At 37.6% G+C, this 25,174-nt stretch overlaps 2 protein-coding genes across 4 annotated transcripts; both read right to left on the bottom strand.

Moving 5' to 3' along the window:
• Positions 1-59: 59 nt before the first annotated feature.
• Positions 60-3,086, bottom strand: LOC110034245 (probable lipid-A-disaccharide synthase, mitochondrial; the record flags this gene model as incomplete). 2 transcript variants are annotated; one of them, XM_020738529.1, is given in 6 exon segments in its annotated part: positions 60-298; positions 777-855; positions 1,018-1,238; positions 1,340-1,445; positions 1,541-1,640; positions 2,682-3,086. In XM_020738529.1, coding segments are annotated over 6 exon segments (978 nt in total), but the record flags the coding sequence as incomplete, so codon positions are not given.
• A 10,596-nt stretch (positions 3,087-13,682) lies between these two features.
• On the bottom strand, positions 13,683-18,933 carry LOC110034668 (putative chloride channel-like protein CLC-g). 2 transcript variants are annotated; one of them, XM_020738918.1, is made up of 7 exons: positions 18,662-18,933; positions 18,363-18,566; positions 18,096-18,273; positions 17,222-17,484; positions 15,990-16,259; positions 14,432-15,563; positions 13,683-13,850 (listed from the first exon to the last, which is right to left on the bottom strand). In XM_020738918.1, the coding sequence occupies exons 1-7, from the start codon at positions 18,778-18,780 to the stop codon at positions 13,701-13,703; spliced, it is 2,316 nt and encodes a 771-aa protein (XP_020594577.1). In that variant the 5' UTR covers positions 18,781-18,933; the 3' UTR covers positions 13,683-13,700. The 2 variants fall into 2 exon arrangements, with proteins under 2 accessions (XP_020594577.1, XP_020594583.1); XM_020738924.1 differs by lacking the exon at positions 18,662-18,933 and having other exon boundaries at positions 18,096-18,241; positions 18,363-18,437.
• Between the last annotated feature and the right edge of the window lie 6,241 nt (positions 18,934-25,174).

The raw sequence follows: 25,174 nt of genomic DNA, 5'->3' as shown, positions 1-25,174 counted from the left end.
AAAAAAAAAAGGGAATAAAAAAAATCTAAAAAATGTACTAATTGTGAATCTAAACATACACTGAATGCATCATATCGTTGTTGAAGAGACATTCCAGGAATCAATATGGCTGATAAAGACGAAGAACAAATCTCTTGTTCAATGTAAGATGCCACATGCTGATGAGGAGCAACAGGAATAATAGCAGACAATCCAGTAAATGAGGCATTTAATAATTCCATAGTTTGTGAAAATATTGGTAGCATGCGCTTAACCTCTTGCAGCCTGCTTCCGGGAAGTAACGTAATGACCGTGTTACCTGAAATTAAAATTATACGGCCAAGTAAAAATCTATCAACAGAACTCACAATATTTGAGGCTACCTAAAAGCCAAGCAGTGAATTGAGAAGCAACAATCAGGAGATATTCGCTACAGGTTCTCAAAGCCATCTAGTACAAATCAAAATTTCATTGAAGTAAATCTTCATCTTCATCTTAACCTTCACCCAAAAAATTGGGCCAGTTTTAGAAATTCTCATTTTCAAACTGTCCCTACTAAGTGCTACATGAAGTGTACATTATACTTTTCTGATAGGAACTAAACTATTAGCGAATCTTTACGAGGAAGAGCAGCAACCCACATATCCAAATATCAACTAATAATCCACAGCAATCCACATTTGCATGATATCATCAGTCAATAATTAAATTTTCTAGTATCAAAATGACTGTTAAAATAAACTACAAAAATGGCAGCGCTGCTTTCTTCCAACTTAATATGAAACACTTCATATTACCAGGAGGAATTCCATGTTGTTGCCGAAAAGCATCACCATTTCCTTGGAACCCCCCATTACATGATGTTGAACCATGTTCCTGCAAGAAAGCAGTTTTAACTGACCACATAATGGCATAAATGACTATTTATAAATGAATTCTCTAAGCAATACATAGAAATGATCCCAAAAAAAAAAAAGAAAAACATGATGCAGCCAGTCCATAAAATTGTAGCAATTAAAGGAGGAAAGACACTCCCACCATGTTCAATTGAAAAGCATATTCCAACAAGGGGTGACCAACATAAGATGCAGCAAGTCCATTTAATCTGCAAATTTCTTCTTCAAAGGGAAGAATGCATAACAAATAGTCAACAAATTCAGAGAGTTTTCCGAGTCTTCGTTCACCTCCTTTCCATGCCCAAAATGATGGTGCAACATAATGGACACATATGGGACAATGCTCTTCCTTACTATATCTAACTGTAAATAGATTTTTGTAATTTCAAATTTACAAGCTAAGACAATATATGTTAGAATTCTAAATAAGAAATGAGCAAGGACCTGTTAAAATATCCTATAACCTTTTAGTTGCTTCAACAAACGAAAAGAGAATCCCTTTGAATCAATTGTCACCACAACATGAGGCTGGAACAGCCTTGCTACTTCGACGGTTTCTTTCAACCTTATCTGCCACAACGAATTCCACTATAAGAGAATATCTTTAATAATAATTGATGATTCAGTTTTATTAGAACTGAAGAATTACATGAAATGAAATTCACCCTTATTTTATTTAAATACGGCAGCAATTCAAAGATCCCCATGACTGAAATGTCTTCCATGGGAAAGAGAGACTGAAGACCTTCGCAGTTCATTAAAGCTCTGACAAAACAAAGAATTCTCAATCAAACTAAGTCAAATCAAAGCTTAGTTTTACAGTACTACATACTGAATTTAAAAATGACAAGCCTCAGTTCCTCACACTGGTTATGTCTTAAAAACTATATATAAAGGATACTTATATATAATCATCATCAAAAGCAATAGCCTTCTCCTAATTACTTAGGTTGTTATTATGAATTTCATTTCTCATTTGTTTATGTTAAGTGTTGCCTATGGAATTGAACCTATTCTCCACAAACCTTTTTTCAACAAACTTCAATCCGTATTATTCAAGATTGTTATTATGAATTTCATTTCTCATTTGTTTATGTCAAGTGTTGTCTATGGAATTGAACCTATTCTCCACAAATCTTTTTTCAACAAACTTCAATCCGTATTATTCAAGCCGACTGCTTCTCCTCCCTAATCCCTCACATTAGTTTCAGAAAACTGTAACTTCCCTTAGAATTCTTCAAATCTCAAAAGATACTTGAATCATTGAATTTACATTGAAATGCAAATCATTGTAGCTCAAGAGCATTTATCCCAATGCAAATTCAATGGTACTTTTATCCGGAGGGAATTTTTTCTCTCATAGAATCAACGCGGTCACAAAACAAAACCTAAAAAAAGGTTACGGAACTGACGCAGTTTAGCAGGAAAAATTTCAACTTGGATTGGAAATAAACAGTGGAAGAAGAAATATTAATGAAGTAAGGTGACATTGTACATATTAAATGACTGGGACACGGATAGTAATCTAGAATGAACTCCTTTAATCAACATCATGCCCATTCCTTCCTTTTGGGATTGCAGCCTAACAAATCGAAGCTTCGTGATGTCATTGTTTCGAGTATATACTTGTATTCTAATGCATTCCCATTAAGCTCTTTTAATTCTCAGGAAATCGATCAGAAAGAGAAAAAAAATCAGTATCAATTAGAGAAACTGACCAAAAACGAAAAACCTAGAACAGCAAGAAGATAGAACATTGCTCCATAAACAAAGAAGCCAGAACACAGAAGCAGTCCACGAACTGACCCTCCGACTCCGGAAAAACGGACGGGAAAAGGGGAGATTCTCTTGAGGGAAGCCATGAGGCGAGAAGCAATGGAATCACCAGAGACCTCGCCGGCGACTATGAAAACCCTCAGCTCGCCATCTCGTGATGCCATATCGACGACTCTTCTGCTGCAGGTCGACGAAGCTCTCGCCGTGGCGTTCCGCTGGCCGAACAGAGTTGCCGAAACTGCACGAACCGCCTTCCACCACATCTCCCCTGGAATGATTTAGTTTATTAGGCTTCCGCAAAAAGTTCAGCATTGGCCTTCAAGATTTACGATTGGAGTGATTGGGTTGCAAACAATATATTTTTGATCGGTGTTGAAAAAGTGGAGATGGTGCCAAATTAGCTCGGCTCTCCCTCTTCATCAATGTCGATATTTGATATCTAGTCCATTCACAAGTTGTTACCTTTAATATGAAGTTTATAAAAGTCATAGTTTGTATCTTAAAAATGATAACTAATTGTTGAATTCAAATCTCTTAGATTGTGTTGAAGGAATAGAGCTTGAGGACCAAGGAAATAAGATTGAGAGGGGGTGAAAGAGAGAGAGTGAGAGAAGGTGAAGAGGACTTGCTCCGTCGGAACAAATGGGGGTGTTATGAAGCTCTTACACCATCTTATTCCACAAAACATAGATATTACAAGTGGGGAGGATTCATAGGCCCCCTTTACATGAAAGTGCCATGCTATTTATAGATGAAAAGAGGGTCAAAATAAATTACAACATTGCTCTTTCTTTAAAGGGGTTAGTATAGGATTTTTCGGGTATTTTGATATTCTTATCTGGACTATTGGATTGCCTTGAGATCCGTGCTGGCCATTTTTGAATATACAAATTAAGTTTTTCAATTTTCTACTCCTTCATAGTGACAACTATCATAATGATAAATAAATTTATAAAACAAACAAAACATGATCACATAAATCACTATCAATACTGCCTGTTAGGTTTGTTTAGGTTGAACAAGAAGATGATCGTCATAGTACCCCTTATCGAGCTTGTCATTGCGAGGTAGCAAGTCATCTTAAGAGCCGAAGACGATTATCGTATACTTCTCGCGGAGCTTTTCGTTGTCCGGTAGTGAATCATCTTAAGGGCAAAAAACAATCATTGTACACCATCGCAGAGTTTGTTGTTGTTGGGTGACGAGCATCTTAAGAGCCAAAGATGATCTTCGTATACCCCTCGCAAAGCTTGGCGATGTCGGGTGGCGAGTGTTGTTGCGAGAATTAAGATATACACCAGTTGATGTGGTATATTTATAAATCAAACAGAAGAACGATCGACGAAGCGAAAAATAGAACAAGAAAAATTTACACCATAAAACAATAACACCACAACGGAACACACAGATTTACGTGGTTCGGCAAATTGTCTACGTCTACAAATTTGCAGAGGATTTTACTACTTGAGGAATTTACGTTAGTCGATCACTTCGACTTATAAGAGGAATCTATCACTCTCACTTAGTTGCTCTCTCTTCTTCTCTCTCTTTATTCTTCTCTCTCTACATCGAGATACACTGAGATACACTGAAGAAAATAAATATATAAGAGAAATAAAAATCAATTTATCTTCTGCCACAAGCCACGAAGAAGAAGCCAAGGGAGAACAATCTTCTTCTTCTTTCTTCTTCCTTCACCGCAAGAAACTACTTCTTGCACCTTCCTTTTATCCCGAGGAAACCTTCCTCTATCCCCAGGAAACCGAAGAACACCGTGACTTCTCTCACTGAAGGAGAGCCACTGCGATGCTTTTTATCGCGAACAAGAAGGGAGGTTGGCGGTGCTCGACGTCTCGCGAATATCGCGACCTCTCACGACAGTGGAGCGGGAACAGGTGAGCGGGACGAAGCTTCGCTTCGCTTCGCTGCAGACTCTGGCGCCAATTCACGAAAAGGGAGGAGCGGGAGCAGGATTAGCGAAACATCGCGATCGGGAGGCGGGAGCAGGAATTCGAACCAGTCTCTACACTAACAAATCTCCCAATTGGAAACCGGTACACCTACTACAACGTCTTCTTGCTCGAACTGAATCCTCCATTGTGAATGCTCCACTTTGAATACTCTACCTCTGCAACTCAAAACCCTCTCTTCACTCGAGAAAACCAACTGAAGTTGTGCACAATTTCTGTTTCTCAAGAGTAACACCCTCAGTCAACATTGTCTTGCACCTCCATGTTATTTCCTGAATTACTCTTATCTTTGCTTACAACTCCCATTGCATGGGCAATATCCTGCCTCTGCGAAAGTCTTTTTCAACAAGTCTAGCCTTGTGTCTCTTATTGTCATCACGCTTAGTCATCACCTGGTACACCCACTTGTTGTGTAATTGCTTCTTCTTGGTGGAAGTTCTGCCAACTCTTACTTGCTCGAACTTTCATCTTGCAAGATTTCTTCATAGCTCTTTCGTTCTCCAACATCTGCCTGTGGAACAATAGGAATGGGTGCCCCAGACCCACTTTTCTCTTCACTTCCATCATAAACAGAACTATGAACTGCCAACAATAGTGCATCTGATACTTCTTCAGATACCACATTTGCGTTATCATTATCCATCTTCTTGGGATTCCTGTAGTTCCTCCTTATGTGGTCAGCCTTGCCACAATTCCAGCAGGTTGTCTGCTGACCCGCTGCTGACCCGACTTTGATTTTGATCTCTCTTTATTTGAGTTTTTGTCATGCCATCTCTATCTGAAATCAACATTCAGTGCCGAACTTGTACCTGAGATCTCGCCAGAATCTTTTCTGCGAACTTTCTCAACCAAAATAAAATCACGAATATCATCACATTTCAGTTTATATTTACATACAAAACTGCTAATTGTCATCCTCATGACTTCCTAACTATTTGACAACGATGCCAACAATATCAGCCCACATATCTCATCATCAAAATCAATTTCAACAGACAACAATTGATTTGTGATTGTATTGAAATCATTCAGGTGTTGAGCAACAGAAACATCTTGTGCCATCTTCAAATTGAATAACTTATTCATCAAGTACACCTTGTTATTTGCCAATGGCTTTTCATACATACCTGATAAGGCTCCCATGAGATCTCCAGGCATCCTCTCCATGACGACATTGTGTGTAACGGACCTCGATAGGGTCAATCGAATAACCCCCAGAACTTGTCGATCCAACAAATTCCATTCAGCCTCATCCATCCTTTCAAGTCTTTTTCCAAATAACGGAAGATGAAGTTTCTTCTCATAAAGATAATTCTCTATTTGCATTCTCTAGTAACCAAACTCTGTGCCATCAACTTCTCGATCCCTGAAATCTTCACTTCACTTGCAGCCATCATTCTTCCTCAGATCCAAACAAAGCTCTAATATCAGTTGTTGTGGCGGGATCTATAGATATACTAGACCAGTTGATGTGGTATATCTATAAATCAAACAAGAGAATGATCGATGAAGCGAAAAATAGAACGAGAAAAATTCACACCATAAAATAGTAGCACCACAGTGGAACACACAGATTTACGTGGTTCGGAAAATTGCATACGCTCACGAAGTTGCACACACAGATTTACGTGGTTCGGCAAATTGCATACGCTCACGAAGTTGTAGAGGAATTTACTACTTAAGGAATTTACACCAGTCGATCACCTTGACTTACAAGAGGAATCTCTCACTCTCACTTCGTTGTTCCCTCTTCTTCTCTCTCTACATCGAGATACACTGAAGAAACTTTACATCGAGATACACCGAAGAAGATAAACTTACAAGAGAAATAAAAATCAATTTCCCTTCTACCACAAGCCACGGAGAAGAAGCCAAGGGAGAACAATCTTCTTCTTCTTTCTTCTTCCTTCACCATGAGGAACTACTTCTTGCAGCTTCCTTTTATCCCGAGGAAGCCTTCCTCTATCCCGAGGAAACCGAAGAAGAAGACCGTAACTTCTCTTACTGAAGGAGAGCCGTTGTGATGTCTTTTAGCGTGAATATGAAGGGAGGTTGGAAACGTTTTGTGAATATCACGACCTCTCGTGACAGTGGAGTGGGAACATGTGAGCGGGACGAAGCGAAGCTTCGCTTCGCGGTAGACGCTGATGCATATTCGCGAAACGGGAGGAGCGGGACTGGGATTTGTGAAACATCGCGATTGAGAGGCGGGAGCGGGAATTCAAACCAGCCTCCACACTAACAACTAGTCATCTTAAGGGTTGAAGACAATCATTGTATATCTTTAGCAGAGCTTTTCGTTATCATGACACCCATCCTCGGGTTACTGTCTCCATGGTATGCCTACCCTTGCTGAGCCACTGCCTCCAAGACACACTTTCAACACTTTTTCACATGAATGTTTGCATTTGCATGCACACGTGAATATCGAGCCAGACTTGATAATGCAAACCCTTTTCAAAATTCATCCCGGGTGACCCCCTTTAGATCCCTTGGATCTTTAAAATGAGGCTGGTGTGGCGAATCCGTCAAAGTCATACATACTCGAAGACCTACCATGCACTTATATGCTGGTTAGGGCAATTCTCGTTAGATGGTATTATAGGTTAAGATTTAGGATGATAAATAGTTTTTTTTATGCCTCTTGCTATTATTCTCTACTGGTTCGCATGTGCAAGCATGCATCAATTTTATGTTTTTTGTGTGCTTGTGTGCTTGATATTCATGATAGTATGTTAGGGCATTCTTTTGCAGGGAGTTGTGTCTATAGATATGCACACACACATATCATTAAGGGGGAGTACGTAATGATTTTTAACATTTTGCTTGCCAATGTCATTTAACTCCCCCAATTAAAAGCACGGCTTGTTATACGTTGCATGTCTGTTAACTTTCTCACTAACGTTTTTATATAAGTTGAGTCTTTATTTTTTCTTTCAAATGTATTTGATAGAGTCACTAGGAAGAGTCTGTATTCAAAATAAGGTACAAGCATGTGTTTCGAGGAAGATGACATATCCAAACACGTGACGGGAATCATGAGCGACAACTTGTGTTCAATATCTTAAGTCTAAATTCTATATTTTTAAATTGATCTAGGACCAATCATATATATGCAAAGTTTGAGATATGTCGCATTTCCCATTTTTTTCTAGAATATGTCGTTGCCCCAGCGACACAGACATCTTTTATATATTTTGGAGTGCTTTTACTTTCTATTGTGTGCTTGCATCTTTGGATTGTTTTCTTTATTTATTTTTAATTTATCTCGAATGTCATAAAAATTACAATTTAGGCTCACTAGGACCTTAAAATTATACATTTTTCTATATAAAAATCTTAATAAGAGATTCAATATAAATTATAAAAGATTCAAGATTTTTAAAATCAGTCTTTTACTTTCCTGCATGGCATTCGGGCCAGTTTTAAAACAAACTACATTATATGGGCATAACCGAAGTCATATAGCCACAACATCTGAGGACTGCTCTAGATAATTGAATAATTTGCATGTCCCGAGGAGAAGCCCCGTGCTTCTCCAACTTGACTGACCCAACATATCTTTATATATAGGAGGTTGTCTAGTACACTTAGGTCGTTAAAAGGCTTCCGAAACCATATGGGGTGTAAGTCCTTTTGTTGGGAGTGTTTCCAGTTTTGTAGTTGAACCTCCCTTTTTCCTATTTTCCAGCGGTATCCTCATCATTTCGGTAGATATAAGTCTCACATCTTAGAGCTCCACCTGATGGTCATAGAATAGAGTTTCATTTATGTGACCTTAGGGTTACCGAGGTCTTTGTTGATGATGCAATTCACGGATTGTTGATCGTAGATCTCTGGATGTGTTGAGTTGACTACCTTCACGATCAGGTAGACTTAGGGTCTCAATATCTTGGGATAACATGTTTGTGGTATCTTGGGTCAGCTACCTCTACCTTCTAGTGACAACTCCTCCCTTCATTTGACTACCCCTGTTGAGTTTTGTTGCTCTTGTTGTCTTTGTTGGTATCATCTTGACTGCCTGATTGTCGAGAAGCTGTGGCTCGTTTGGGATACAATGATTTTTCCTCTACCTTTATGGATCAAATGTGATTTAACGTATCGGGATTCCCCAGCAGGATGATTTGGTTATTTCGTAGGCTCTGTATGCCGATGATTTCGTTACCCACGCAGGACTGTGAGAGACTCACTTTCCGCCCTATGACTTAATGGGTGCTTTTAAAGCATCAGAGCATTCCCCTACGAGATAACCATCCTATGATAGCCCCGTGCTAGTAGTCACTACTAGTATAAGTACAACTCATTTGTATCAAGAGTATTCTTGGCAACCCCAAGATGTAATTTACCATGTGAGATATGTCCCCTTGGAAGAGCACTCTAGTCTCTAGAACATGCAAACACATCTGAATCTCTAGTTGTGGGAATCCTACATAAGTATTTATTTGCAGATACAGGTCCAAGGTGCTTCCGACCGATCTTATTTAGGCAAACATACTTGACATATCATTGTGAGGTTTATAGCACGTAGGCTCTCAAAGTTCTTTCTCTTATTTTTTATCTTTGTCATACATCTGTATCTTCTTGTTTATCTCTTCTCCTGATCATTTATAGATCCATAAGAGAAATTTATTTGGTATACAACAATAGACAAACTAACGACTTCTTTAAAACTTAAAAAAGAGAAAAAAAAAACGAAAGCAACCACGTGGTCAGTCGGGCCGCTCTTCTCCCTATAAGGATCCAAGTGGGGAATCCTTAATTTCATCGGGGGTATAGTTTCTAGAATTTGGAGGTAGAAAGCACTACCTGTAGTTGGTTAGATGGGTGTGCCTACTTGATCCTCCTGGTGCCTGATTATCAGTGTAGACGCCAGATTGTCTGCGAGTTAGGAGTCCTCCCTACCCTTCAGTCAGTCTTTTGGCAGCTTGAACATTGGGCGCGGGCGGATTCTTGCGAGGAACACCTAGGGAGCGAGTTTATTGAGACTCTCCTTCAAAGAGCGGCGATTGATTATTCTTCTCGGCCATTACAACCAGGAGGGTTTCAAACTGGTCCACCATCTGCGCCTGAAGTACCTAAAACTTTTTCTGGATGTCTCGCCACACCGTTTCTCTATTAAATTCCATGGAAGTCGCATTTCTCTGTCAAAATTCTCCTTCGTAATTTGCTCTGCTTCTCGTATGGGGCATCTCCACGCTCACCGCATCATCTTTTAGGACATTGAATGCTAAACTGGCCTTTAGATAAAACACACCTCGAGAGTTGGAGCCGGGAGAAAGAGTAAGAAAGAGAGAGTATAATCGACAAAGAATTCTTGAGAAAACTGTCGGGGGAAAAGTCAATTTATTTGTCTTTGGACCTCCTGTTTATAGGGGTCCTTTTTGTACAATTACAAAATTGAAGGAATAGTACCGCTCTTAATGCAATCAATGCCTTGAATTAATATAAAATTCATGTTGTCATTTTAAGTGTAATACAATGGTCATTAGCAGATTAATGCATCTCAGTTCTATAGATCAGGGCGACCGGTTATGTGGTGATCGGCTCATGCTGAGTCAAGTCAGTCGATCAACTAGTTGTAATCGGGCGCCTTTGAAAGATGTTTGGGTAGCTGAGATCGTAAGCATGGTCCGTTGTTTGAATCCCTCGACAACGTGGGTCTGCCGACCCAATAGAGCGGTCGGTCATCGAACAGTTGGTTCAGACCATGCTTCCTCGGCCTAAAGCTTTGCTTGCCCGACCGTCATCCTTTGTCGTCTTATTACTTTAAGATTCATGCTAATAGCTTTAACGTATACAAGAAGGATTTTATTCAAAATAGATTTAACACATTCTATATCAAAAAGAATGGATGGAGAATGCGAATTCATATTCTCACTCTAAATATTTTGAGATAAGGCTACTGATGATCATTATGGTTTTAACCAGTTGATGTTGTTATATTTTGGTCAGAGGAACACGTCGACTGACAGTGGAAGTGGATGTAGCCTTATTGAGATCAGTCTGATGTGATGTCTAAAGTTATTATTCTATTAGTAATCTCACTTCCTAGATTTATACACTTTGGGTCTATTTTTTGTAATTGGATGTCTTTTTGATGGGTGCTGAGAGAGTGAATCCAAGCCATGTCGCACAGAGAATAAAAGCCATTTTTTTTTCTTTCTATATATACATATATATGTATGTATGTTTGTGCATGCATGCATGCATACATGCATGTACATACGTACATACATACATCCATGTTTCTGTGTAAAACGACTTACATAAATTTGACTCAATTCTCAATCTTATTTATACATAAAAAGGGATATATTTTATTTTTTTAAAGTTAAAATAGCGACATCATTTATTTATGTGAAATTCAATATTTGGGTGCTATGGTGGAAGATAAACAAAAGAAGAAAGATCATCAATGATGCAATCTTGGGGACCAACTTTTCAATTCATTTTTTTAAAAAAATAATTTAAAAATAAAAAAATTATGAATTGGTAGAAGATACATTTTCCTTGTACTTTTCAGTCGCCGATAAGGGTGTAAATGAGTCGAACATGAGCGAGCCCAGGCTTTCCCCGAACCCAGGCTTTTGTTCGGCTCGTTTATATTTCGAGCTCAAAAAGTGTGTTCGTGTTCTGCTCGTTTGCTTAGCGAGTCGAACATGAGCCGTTCACGAACAAATAGTCATTTTGACAAGCCTAACCACGTAGCCCTAAGATGTTAAGAAATGAGGCAAGATTTAAATCATCATTTGAATCTAATTTAATAAATTTTATTCTATTTTTTAATTAATATTTTTACTTGATTATAAATCTTTGTAGCATTGTAGTTCATAAAATTTTTTAAAAATACTACAAATTTTTAATTTATTAGTAGTATTTCGAGCCAAAACGAGCTGAACACAAACAAACAAATATTATTCGTGTTGTTTGTGTTCGACTCGTTAACTTAACCAAGCCAAACACGAGCTTCTTAACGAGCCGAACACAAACTTCTTAACTAGCCGAACACGAACTGTTCGCGAACAACGAACCGTTTTGACAGCCCTAGTCACCGAATTCTAAGATCTCAGCATATTTCTTATTTTATCACAATTTCAATTATTTGATTTGCTGCACATACAGATGCATATATTTGTAATTTTTGCTGACGTGTTTAATTTTTAAATATATATGATTTGACAAAAAGAATAATACAAATAAATAATTAAGCCTTCATTTTTTTTTTTTTGTCATTTTCATCCTCGCTGGTTGGATTTCAGGCCACAAGTCCCAACCACTTCTGATGCAATTTATGTAGTCCTCTGGATATATTTTGCCCGGACATTGAGGAGAAATTATTGCGTGCGGACACTGCATGCTTCTCTGCGGGGGGTGGCGGATCCTAACCGTAGATCACGATGATCTACGGTCAGGATTATTTTCTGTTTTTTTATAAATAATTGGTGGGGCCAAACGCGAAAAGTTTCATGAAATCCCTTATTCTTGCATCTTTTGGCCACCGCTGGCAGTTGTGGGGATTTTAAAAAAACGTAAGCTTTTTGTGGGTTTTGAATTTCTCCGTGTTTGTACATGGGGGTAAGGCCTGTCTGTCTATTGGAAGGAAGTGCTGTCAAGCTGCTGGGGTGCTCTTGAGCTGCCTGTCTGGCATGCAAGCACTGGCTAGTGTGTTCGTGGTTTAATGGGCATGTGGCCATCTTGTAATGCTCGGTGCTGGCAGCTTCGCAGGGAGAGAGACAATCACTTTTTTTAAAAAAATAAATTACATACACACCACTCAACTTTTATGTATTTACATATCATATACCCACCACCTTGCGTATGGATAAAAAGGTGGATTTAACTTTTTAAAAATAAAAAAAAGATGATATTTTTAATGTGATAGAAAAAAATATGGGTGGCATGAATATTAAAAAATCTTATTTGTTTTTCAAAATTTTTAAATCCCGATAAGGGTGTAAATGAGTCGAACATGAGCGAGCTGCCTGTGGCCTGTCTGTCTATTGGAAGGAAGTGCTGTCAAGCTGCTGGGGTGCTCTTGAGCTGCCTGTGGCCATCTTGTAATGCTCGGTGCTGGCAGCTTGGCAGTGCTGGCAGCTTGGCAGCTTCGTAGGGAGAGAGACAATCACTTTTTTTAAAAAAATAAATTACATACACACCACTCAACTTTTATGTATTTACATATCATATACCCACCACCTTGCGTATGGATAAAAAGGTGGATTTAACTTTTTAAAAATAAAAAAAAAGATGATATTTTTAATGTGAGAGAAAAAAAATATGGGTGGCATGAATATTCAAAAATCTTATTTGTTTTTCAAAATTTTTAAATTTATTTGTTAAATATATGAATACATACTCATGAATCATGATTAGTTGTAAATTTACCTCGAAACTAAATAAACACTCAATTTTGGATCGATTGATATATATAATGGTTGGAGGCTATGATACGAGCCCCATCCACCATCATGTGCCTAACCGTTTGATCCCGCGCTGCAAGACAGATGCACTCAGGCGAGCTCGAATGTGTGTCCCAAAGAAACTTAAACTGACTGCTCATATGTCAACCAAAAAATCACAATGATCAACACACATATATATAATAAATAAAATCAAATATAGTAAGCCACGAGTCAATTTCAAGCTCAAATAGATCCAAATAACTCAATTGAGCTAAGATCATAGATCCATATAACTCAGCTGAGCTAAGATCACTATGATTTTAAGTCGATTTCTAGCTTGAACGAGCCGGATCAAACTCAATTCAATAATGAGCCAAACAGAAAAGCCGACCCAACTCAGCTCAAAATTGAATCTTTAAAGACCCTAATCATGATATACCATCTTCATGATGGAACAATGATAGAATAATCCAATAACCAATAAATCTAAATAGACCTGCTTGACTTAACATATTACAAATCTACCACAAAAACTTGAACACCCAACATGAACATTAAAAACTTCATCTTTTGCAATGACAACCCCAAAATTGAATTAATTAATCACATATAAATTTATTTCAAAATAAATATGATAATTATAAAACTCACCATGATCAAACTTGAATCAAAATTAATCAACACTGGAGTCCCCTAAACATTTTAATCACAGCAGATTTCCTGAAATGAAAAAGCTTATCCTTTCCAGCAACAAGAGATGGATGCAATCCAATTACATTGTCAAACATGAAATCATGCCTTGTCAATATTCCCACCACAGGTGCTCTCTGCAGCATAGCATCACAGAATAATTAAGAAAATTACATATCAAAACTAATAATTTTAGCAGTTTTTACTTAGCAACCACTCAAAATATTAGATATAACATTTTAACCATTTAAATTTTTAAAAATTAACATTTCAAACACCCAAAATGTCTCATTTTTCGTTACAGACACCCTCTGTTATCTGTCTCATTGCAGGTTTTGGGTGATTGAAATGTAAATTTTTAGTATTTTGGGCAAAATTTTATCACCATATCTAAATTTCTCTTTCTTCAAGGAAGATTTACACAGACATCACTTAATTCATGTATTTACAGATCTAACACCTAAACTTCAAGGAAGATGTATTTCATTTTCTAACAGTTAAAATCGTAGTATTTTTGATATGACATGAAACATTTTGGTGGTATAAATGCAACAACTAAAGCTTAAGCTGTTAGATATGTAAATTTATAGGGACTGGGGGTGGTATGCATGTAAAAAAAAAAGTACAACTAAAGCTTAAGCTGTTAGATATGTAAATTTACAGGGACTGGGGGTGGTATGCATGTAAAAAAAAAAAAAGAAAAAAAGGAAAAACTTACAGAAGGCAACTTTGGAATAACCAGAAGGTGTCTGAGACCAACTTCACGGAAGAGAATATGAGCTTTCGCAAGGGACATGGTTTCCACAACAGTATACGGTGAAGTATTCGTAAATGGATGCAAATCGATGAACATTTCCATCTCTTCAGCTGTAAATAAAATATCGTTTATAGTTTCACGCTTAACCGAGCCACGTTTGGCAAAATCCTCAGCTTTTAACTGCTTCGATTCATGCTTAGCTTCAACAGAAAACTGCGACCGCAAAAAACACTTTTTTTTCAGCAGAACCAGAAGGTGAGAACGAAGAATCAGGCCATAGAGCACAGGAATCTCTGAAGATGGCGGTTCATCTATCACAGGAAACCCATTGTGACCAGTCGTCTTCAAGATATGAACCACATTACCGACCTTTTCGACGCCATTAAGGACAAACAAGGGACCTGTGACCACATCTCCAACAGTAAGCTGTCTCATGTATGGCTCTGCATATCCTTGAAGAAAAGGGAAGCCTTTTAGCTTGACGAGGGTGTCGTAGATGTTACTATTGAAACAGTCGGCCACGGTTTTCGATATGAGGACGACTAACATCACCAGAGGAAGCAGAAGGAGATTGTTCGTCAGTTCGAGGAGGATGACGCATACGGATACAGTCATCCTCATCGATCCGCCGAGCAATGAAGCAGAGCCGAGCACTGCAAAGAGGCCATCATCTAGCGAAGATTTAGAGCCCATCATCATTCCGATTAGACGGCCGTAAGTTGCGCCGGTTAAGATGACGGGAATGAAAAGACCAGAAGGAACCACGACGCCATAGCTGAAGATTCCGAGGAAATAGGAAGTAACGAAGAACAGAATGATGGAAAACTTGTTGAAGGCCCTGTCTGTGCCCGCACTGTAGAGATTGCGTATAGCGTCGTCGTTGGTGTTGAAGAATAAGCTAGCGAGATCGTTGTAGTGATCGGGAGCGCACTGAAACTTTTTGAAGTTGCCCGATCTTCCTATGGACGGGCAAGCTTCGGATATGCCGCCCGGGCATGGTGCACAGGATGCCAGCCATGGAATTCCAAACAGACAACAAGATGTAAAAATGGAGACACATGCCGCAAGGAGCAACTTATACGCTCGGCCTTTCCTGAAGAAAGAAAGAGATTGCATCAATATGCAACATGAAACAATTTTTTGGAGGAAGATTACATATCATACACTCAAATTTCAATTTTTAGATATATGTCATCTTATCTATGAATGAAAAAGATATATTTCAAGTTTGAAAAGTTCAGATAGTAATACTTTTTATGTGATTTGAAACATTAAAGTAGAATAAAGGTAAAAAAAGTAAACTTTAGGTGTTAGACATACAAATAGATAGGAATTGAGTGATATATATGTAAATGCCCCCTTTTTTTAATAATTTTCTTACAATGCAACGAACATTAAACAGATATCAAGTTTGTAAAAGAAAAACAGTTTTGAGGACAGAGAAACTGATGTTATCTAGACGCAAAAAATGCTTAAAAAAATGTTTTTTGCAGAAGGGTGTGATAAAAGCAATCCGTACTCGTTGACGACTGTGTAAATTCGAAGAACCTTGTGTAAGAGAAAATTGTAAAAACTTCCAAGTACGCCGCCTACAACTCCGAGAACAATCACAGGAGGTAAGTCTGATAAATGGTAGACGACGTTATCTGCAGTTACATCGAACATTATAAGTCCTCCCTTTCCAAATAAGCCACACTTTCCACTTTTGCAGAGATCTACAAAAGCCCTTAGCACAACGGCAACAACAGCTGTTGTGAAAAATGCCCTCCAAAGAAGTGTAGACCTCCACCTGCAAATATGGAGTAAAAGAAACCAATAATGGCTATCAGTTCATTCTCTTCTCTTCACAAAAATATTCATTCAATATATTACCTATCAATGACAAGGCATACTTTTCATGATAAATACGCAAATAAATGCAATTATTCATGCCAAGCAAGAAGAAATTAGGCATGTGTGAGAAACAAAGAAGAGTTTTTAATGTTTACTAAAAATGTTAGTTTTTAAACGTTAAAAAATCTTAAGGTTTCTCCGCATAATGAAAAAGGCAAAACAACATTTGTCCACTTTCTAGACTAAAGCTAGTACTCGAATACATGTTGTCGAGAGTAAAAGCATAAAGAAGTGGTACAATCCACTGAGCCTAGTGCTTGTGTGCTTTGTATCAAACTACAATGTCTTGAGTTCAAGGCCTAGCAAATACGAGGGCAGGGTTCTATATATTTTCATATATAACAACTAAGCTTTCATATTTACATTTATAAAACTTTGGTGTTTTAAATCTATATTTGAAAATATGCATTTCACTTTTAAAAAGTTAGTAATAATAATATTCTAGATATGATATTAAAGAGTTGAGTGTAATGAATGTAAATATGAAACTTGGCTATTAGATAAGTAAATACATAAGAATTGTGTGGTGGCATGTATCATGTAAATATCCCCCAAATAAAAATGCTAGCATAAACAAGAAAAAAAGAAAATTCTACCAAAAAGTGAAGAAAACATCACACCATCTCAAATTCAAAACTTAATGATCACAATTTTAGAACCTCCTTCTGTTTGAGCTTGAGAAAGACTAGATCAATAATTGACTGCCTGCATTTGTGTTATCAGCGTCCTATAATTTCTCCAACATAAAACACAAATTTTAAAACTAACATGAATCTATAAGAACAAAAGTGCAAGAGCACAAAAAATAGAGAAAAAAACTCACAAAAATAAGCCCATAATAATCAAGCAAATGTTTACCATGTTGTTACTGATTCAAGAACAAAGATTACTCCGCCAATTGGGGCACGAAAGGCAGCGGCGATCCCGGCTCCAGCTCCACATGTCACTATATCTCTCCTGTCTCTATCGTTCTTGAAGTATCTAAGCCACCGGCAAGTTAAACCGTATTTTTGCGAGCCCCCTTGGCCCAACAAAGAAGCAATGCATGCTGTTGTGTGCAGCATTGGGCCGGCTCTACCCACATGGAGTGAGGCTGATACAGCATTGATGCTACCAACAATCTGGATTTGCAAATAATTCTCCAATTAATAGGACATGGATTTGCTTTTTTATGCAAAAAAAAAAATTGATGTAATTTGGAGGACATGGATTTGCTTTTTTATGCAAAAAAAAAAAAAATTGATGTTTGGCTGGAAAGAAAATGAAAATAAGAAATGATTAGTGCTCATAAGTGAAAGACTGGTTCAGTAAGAAAGGAAGAAAATCAAGAAAATGACCACTATGAGGGCTTATTTCATCACATCTGAAAAAAAGGAATTTTTTTTTTAATTTTTTTTATAGGTCATGCTTGGGCACAACTTGGATTTAGAAAATATTGAATCCAGATTAAGTAGAGATTTTGAAGTTTATGATTTAAACATGAAGAAGAAGAGATATATTGGGGAAAAAGGGGTGCAAATCTCTTAAATCCTAAATCCTGGAGTAGTCTTAAAACAGTAGGAAACATACAAAAAGAGAAGAGATTTAACAGTATATTATGATCTATGTGACTCTAAAAACTTTTTGGCCAGATTTAGCATGAAAGGATTTCACACTTCCACTTTTCTCTCAAAAAAGAGATGCAAAACTATGAAAGCATGCAAATAAGAAGCAGGAGAACTCAAAGCCACACCTTGACGACAAGAGTTCTGAAAGAGAATATCTCAGGCGCATCAATGCCATTCAAATAAGACTTCACTTCCGGTATTCCAGATCCGGCCGCCGCTGGAGCGAAGTAAGCAGTGATGACCGCCGCAAACATCGTCAGCACGAAATTAGCTGAAGCAAAAACCCCAAAGGCCCAAAAATACCTACCACATCGATCGAATCGAACCAGTAGAAGGAGAAAAAAATGCACTTTTTTAGGGTTTTAACCAATGGAAACCGACCGTCTACTTACTTGTTTGCAAGCATCAGGTTGGAGGTGACGACGAACTTGATTCCAGCGATGTTCTCGATGGCAAGATTGTTGAAGAAACCGACGCAACCGGATAATACGCCGACGAGGAAGCAAAGGGTCCATTTGAGAATCACGTATTGGAACAACTCGGCCCGCCCACCTCGCACTCTCCAATCATGATTTAGAAGCTCGTTCTCCACAATCCTGCAACACAGGACCACCACCCCATTCATCTAATTAATAAAAAAGATAGAATCTTGTCGGAAGAAATCAGAGGAAGGAGATGGGCAAAATGATACTCGTAGTCTAGGCTTTCGATGGGGGAAACACTGGAGCCGACTAGTGCGAGCTGCGAGAAAGACTTAGAGGCGGCGCGGAGGAGGGGCTCTTCCTCGCCGGCGGCATCCTTGATCGCCATGAACAGCGCCACGGGATCGGAGAAGTACGGCGGAGATTCCTTTTTATCTGTCTGCTTCCTGCAAGAATCGAGTTAAAGTTGATGCGAGGTGGAGAAGTTGAATGGAGCTTTTCCGCTCGTAATAGAAAACGGAAATGGGGGCAGGAGAACGAGATGTGCGCATCATTTTCTCTTTAATACATATTATCACTAAAAATTATATGCTAAGAATCTCAATGTATTTTTAATAAAAAATTATTCAAATTTATATTTATAGTCATTTAAGTTCCGATTTCATCAAATTTATAATTAAATTGAATATCTTCAAAAAAAAATGAACCTAATGGCACTAAAATTATTTTAATGTGAGTATAATCAAGCACAAATCAAGTTGTTCAAATAGTATTAGAGGTTTTGTAATGCCAATGAATTCTAAATTTGATATATTTATAGTCGAATCGAGCACCCCAACGAGAGGAATCCAATGAGCCTAAGTCACTCAAATCTTAGGTCATTAATGTTCATAAATCCTTAAAAACTCACATATGGTCAAAAGGGATCAACATTGGACTATGGATAAGATTGTTAGAGAAATTATTTGCAAAAAGATTAAAAAAGCCTTCCCAAAGAGCCATAACTAGACCTCATTTCTTCCCTTGAGGAGAGAAAAGAAGAGAAGAAGTAAAATAGCAGCGTCTGTTCTAAAGATAAGACCTGAGACGAAGATCACAAGCCTCTGTAGCCACTAGGGATCGTCGACAGCAGCCAATTATCTCTACTTGTTGTCGCTGACCATCAACCATCTGCAAGCATAGTTTGCAATTGTTGTAACTAGACCACGATTATTGTTAAATTTCCTAACACTTGTATTTTTTATAAGCTATATGAAAACAAGTGTAATTTTTAGTGTAAAATTTTAACCTCATTCTCTCTCTCATGAGAAAAAGACATTCACTATACTTACAAGAATATAGCACATTACTTTGAATGTGTCACACCCTGTGCTTTTTTTCATTTTCAAGAGTTGAATCATAATTTGCCCGTGAATCACACCCAATAGATAGAGCTAGAGGAGAGAGAGAGAGAGAGAGAGACGAGTGATCAATTATGAATGGTAATCTGTCGTTTCTTATTAGTTAAATTTATTCATAAAATGATCTCTTTTTATAAGGTAGATGGTACAATGTGATGATGTTACATTTTGTACCATATCTTAAGAGGGTTCGTACCAGGGTAGTTATGATATTTTACATATGTGAGCATGTTGCCCAGCTACTTTTTGTCTTGGCTGGTCATCCTTAATCGACTTCGAGTGGTAGGATCAGCTTCATTGGTTGAATACACTTGGTAAGATAAGATCAACTCAATTGGTTGAGCTTGTTCGATATTGGTCTGTTGGTTGATATGATCCAACTACCAATTCTTGACCCCTGACGAGGATCCTCTGTGTGTCTCTGGGATGGTTGGAGATGCTTAGGAACTATATCTTTTCTTGACTATGCTCCCTTGTGAGACTCGGCTCAAATATATTTTTGCCTCATTTCTGGTTGAATAGATCTTTCTTGTATCCTCCAGTCAAATTTGTTTCATCTCATGGATTGGTCATTCTTGGTCTTGTAGTCTTTGATAAGTGGGCCTTATAATATTCTATCAGTGGGCCCTTTTTCGTTGTATTTCTCACTTTTTGACCATAAGATCTTCCCAAGATTTTTCACTAGCATATTTTTATGTATATATTTTAGTCCTCTGATTCTCTTACATATTGAAAGTAAAGATGTGATAAGAATATAAGAATTTAGACTAATCACATTTATTACTAATCAATAATTCAATAATTGAACTTCCTCGATTTCTCTGCCTTTGTTTCATATAAATAAGACATGATAAAATTCCTTCCCATGATCCCATCCCTTATTCGCTCCACAACTCATCTTGTTTGAATCAGTCGGCTTCCAGGTGTTGTGATGGAAAACGTGTCAAAACCTTCGTGCAAGATCCATAATAAAGATCTGATTCATTTTCCATTCAAGAAGCTAAAAGGATGAGCGACAAGAAAATGAATGAAAGAAGAAAGTTTTCATTAAGAAGAGAAAAGAAATTGCTACTATGCTGACGGATTAAGAGAGGTCGTCTGATTCGCACCATGGTCCTAAGCAAATGAATGTTTAGTTGACTAACCCAATCATCAATTTGAATGGGCTACACAAGAAGTTGGTGTTGCTTTATCATCACATAGTGAGGGTGTTATATCGATTATATCATCTGAGTTGGATCAACTCCTGAGTATGATGAGTCTCGATATTATTTGTTTGGTTTTTAGTTTTTTTTTAAGTCTTTATTATTTATGTTGTCTCCTGGTGCAGATGATTTGAATTGAGAGGTTTGAGTAAGGATCCAACCCCGATTGAAATGGTTGAGAATCTAATCTATGTGTCAACGATAATGGAATAGGTGTCTGGTGAGGGTGGTCAACTCTTGAGCGGGGTTAACTGCCTAAACTATAATTCTGAGGCCCATGTGATAACAACTAATAGGTGAACATCTCTCGGATAACTGGTTGACTGCCTAGACAAGATCAAAAACTCCTTCGCTTAGTCAACAGAGATCCAGCGAGGCCATGAGATGCGTGAGCTATTGGCTTGTGTGGAGAAAGTGGAGATGATGGAGGAGGTGGTGGCAACTCTTTGTCAGAAACTGTTGGACTTCCAGGAAAAATCCTTGATAACCTTGTAAAGATGGTATGTCTGAACCAGTTTAGGTATGGGGAAAGTTTTATATAATAAATTACTTCATCTGGGGTATATCTCGTTGGAAGCGGCGGCTGACACCATTGTAAAATATTTTTTTCTCGAGCTAATTTCACAGTAACATCTGGGATTGATTGTAAAATAATATATGCGGTATGAATTGAGGTGGATTGATTGTCTGAGAAGTTACCATCTTGGATAGCTCTGTCTTGTACTCTGTCAGCTCATATTCTAAGGAAACAAGTCACACAACCATCTTAGCTCCAAAATCATATTAACCCTTATATTCGCTCTAATGGTATTTGATCTTGATGAAATCGTAGTTCCACTCTCTTTAAAAAAAAAAGCCAAATCCCATTTGAAGCTCCATCTTTTTTTTCCATATGAAAAAATAGTTTGATGTCAAACATATAAAATAATTAGGCAGCAATGAAAGAGAAAAAAAAATTAAAAAAATCCTTAGCCTCTTAAAATCTGGTGTACAAATGAGCCACCACATTCTCTGGGATGAGAATCTTTGAAGGACTGGACTAAGGCAATTGCAATTGTTCCCGACCATTGTGCAATGAGTTCTTCTGCAAAAGAACATTATAACAATGTGACTCTTTACCACCTATGAAACAAGGGTACACATGTGTTTATCAAGCTATAGTAAATTATTTTTGCCTTGATTAGGCTATGTGGTTTTTTCTTTATGGATTTTCTATGTAAGAACTTTTGATACTACCTATCTGAATATGGTAAATTCTCATAAATTCTGAGACGATAGTTCAATACTCTACCTTTTTTAATTCTCTAGCGTACATGAACAATCAAAAATATAAATTTGAAATTTTAAATTAAGATTTGTTTGAGTTAGTTCACTACGTACAAATACTAATTTTTTATTTAAAATAATAATCGACGTAATATTCGATCAACAAAATTTTTTCTATATACAAATCTTTGTATATACCAAAATTAAAAACATGAATCTCAAAGAGAACGAACGACCAAAATGAAAGGGTCTCCTTTCGAGGTAAGCAATCAACTGACGATTCAAGGTTAAACATGAAGACGCATCTCCAAACTCAGAATAGGTTCAAGCTCCAGAGATGGTTCTTCGCTCAGTAGTGGCAAGACCAACCGAAAGTGAGGTGTGATTCATCATGATAGTGAGTCTCGTCGGATACCCCACGTGGGCTGCGACAAGATCCCCTTAAGACATTGCAAGGTTGAGATATCCAACCGAGGCAACGAACCACCAGGTAGGCAATACACGAGTTCTGTAAAACTCGAGCCAAACGAAAAATGAGCCATGACTCACTACGAAAAAAGCAAACCGACCATATTCGACCGACCAACCCCGCTTCCGGACCGAACGACCACCTCACTTTCCATAATCAAGTAGATCTTAATGACAAAATATATATAATCAATTAGAACTTAATGACATTAAAAATGATTTCCATAACCATTTCTTATTTTCTGTAATTGTATAAAACACACTTCTATAAGTACATGACAAAAATATGATTAAATGGGTATTTGCCTCGATTCTCCCTATGAAGATCTCAGATTTATTCTACTATATATTTATTCTCTTCTTCACTTTGCTCAAATTCTCAGGAAAATATGATTAAATGGGTATTTGCCTCGATTCTCCATATGAAGACCTAAGATTTATTCTACTATATCTCTCTTCTCTTCTTCACTTTGCTCTAACTCTCAGAATGTGATTCATAAATAACAAACTAGGATCTAACAATTTTAGTGTGAAATATTTTAAATATATGATCCAAAATACGAAGAATAATATAACAAAATGCATATTAGTCTAATTAAATACCACATAACACTTTTTCTTCCCTTCTCTCTCCATCTCTTGATCATTGGGCAATAAGTGCAACCAAAAGTTATTACCTTACACTAAAATAGTACACCATCAATCGATGACCATTCGGCTCTAGTCCGCAGGCCACTGTGAGTGAACAGGATAAGGATGAATTCAATGCATCGTTTTTATAAATTTAAAATATTTTAATTTTCTCCTAAGATCCGAACCAAGCAGACCTCACGTTAATCAGAAGAATAAAACTTATGTGCCCGCACATGACTCAAGAGTGGACAAAATACTACATTATAAGTTGTACTTTACTTGGCATGCATGGACCCGTCGTGAGTAAGATCATCTTCATGAATATCTGGCAACCACTAAATATGTATGGATGGTGATAGAACGGGGTTTGCTTCCTCCTGTCGCAAATGTTGTTCATCGAGCTGGGTGACTCGCCTGGATGGATATCAGAGTGCTTAGTAGGAGAGCTTTACTGGTGATGGAGAACTCGGTAAAAGAGTTTGAAGAGCATGAGCAAACATAGCTTGAGAAACTCGCATAAAGGTATAGGATTGGTGAACTCGATCAGAGGAACTTACTTGAATGCTCACGAGCTTCAACGAAGGTACTTGCTAGGTTCTTTTTGTGGCAATAAACCATGAAGCTTATCACATCAAAAAGTAAAGCTAACAAGTACGATTAATCTGGTCAAGATCAAGACATCAAATGCATAGTTAATGAGCTTGATCTATTGAGCCCATTAGACCCATTTAGTATATATATAGAAATATGTAAGTACCAAAAGCGGAGACACAAATCTTAAAGCAATCGAGCGGCTCAAGAAGATGACGACACAATCGAGGCATCTAGCCACAAGAACGCAAGGTATTTAACAACCAACATCACAGTCGGAGGCACCCGACACATTATGACAAGAGATTTAACCGACGGACCACAACTATAGTCCCACACCGCCTAAATTTTTCACAAGGGCGCCCCATAGTAACATATCGATTGACTGACTTTTTACCTCGGCAAACACAATCGCCACTCAACCGGTCACTCCGGACCACTGAATTCAAGCACATCGAACACCTAATTACGGTCATATTTGAATTCAAATTGCAATATAAATTTGGCAACAAACCCTCACGATTAAATTGCATTCATAACCGTTACATTCATTTAGCATTGTGCAAATATGACGCTGTAAATAGTAATAGGAAAAACGACGATTAAAAAGATCTCTCCATGTTTCCCTATTGAAATTTTCCCCCTCACGATTAAATTGCATTCATAACCGTTACATTGGTTTAGTAATTATGCAAATATGACATTGTAAATAGTAGGAAAAACGAAGATTAAAAAGATCTCTCCATCTTTCTCTATAGAAACTTTTTGAATTACTTTGCTCTCTCTCATCCTCCTTCAACCAGCTAACTCTGGAGACTGTTTTCACAAAGAAGAATCTAAAATTCAATAATATAATTAATTATTCCGGCTCAGTTGTACCTCAGTTTCAATAAGAACATTAAAAAACAATATATTGTAATCTCGGCGTTAGGCGTAAACTCCACTTAAGCTCAACAATTAAAAAATGAGTCACGTTTGCCTCGTGGAGCAACATGATGTGATTTGATTCCTTCTAACCTAATTTATAAAAGCGAGCAAATATGATGACAACAAGTCCAGATGACGGTCAATATTACGTCCAATTATTGCTTGCATGCGGAGGAAAGTGCACGCAGACAGTACTCAGACGCATGTACTGCTATAATCAGAGAACGCACGCAACTCTGCATACGAATTCTCCAATATTACGATCACATGCGCACCAAGGTCCGGACGTATC

This window comes from Phalaenopsis equestris, unplaced genomic scaffold, assembly GCF_001263595.1.
Source record: "Phalaenopsis equestris unplaced genomic scaffold, ASM126359v1 Scaffold000002, whole genome shotgun sequence".
In the NCBI taxonomy this organism is placed as follows: Eukaryota; Viridiplantae; Streptophyta; class Magnoliopsida; order Asparagales; family Orchidaceae; genus Phalaenopsis; species Phalaenopsis equestris.
This window is presented reverse-complemented; position numbering and strand designations above follow the sequence as displayed.

Bases quoted from the DNA above. Each gene is read 5' to 3' on its own strand.
- LOC110034668 (XM_020738918.1), bottom strand. From the start codon at position 18,780: ATGGCGATCAAGGATGCCGCCGGCGAGGAAGAGCCCCTCCTCCGCGCC. The intron at 17,485-18,095 runs GTGTGGCTTTGA...TTGCAAATCCAG, and splicing joins TCAGAACTCTTGTCGTCAAG to ATTGTTGGTAGCATCAATGC. The intron at 15,564-15,989 runs GTACGGATTGCT...TTCTTTCTTCAG, and splicing joins ATTTACACAGTCGTCAACGA to GAAAGGCCGAGCGTATAAGT.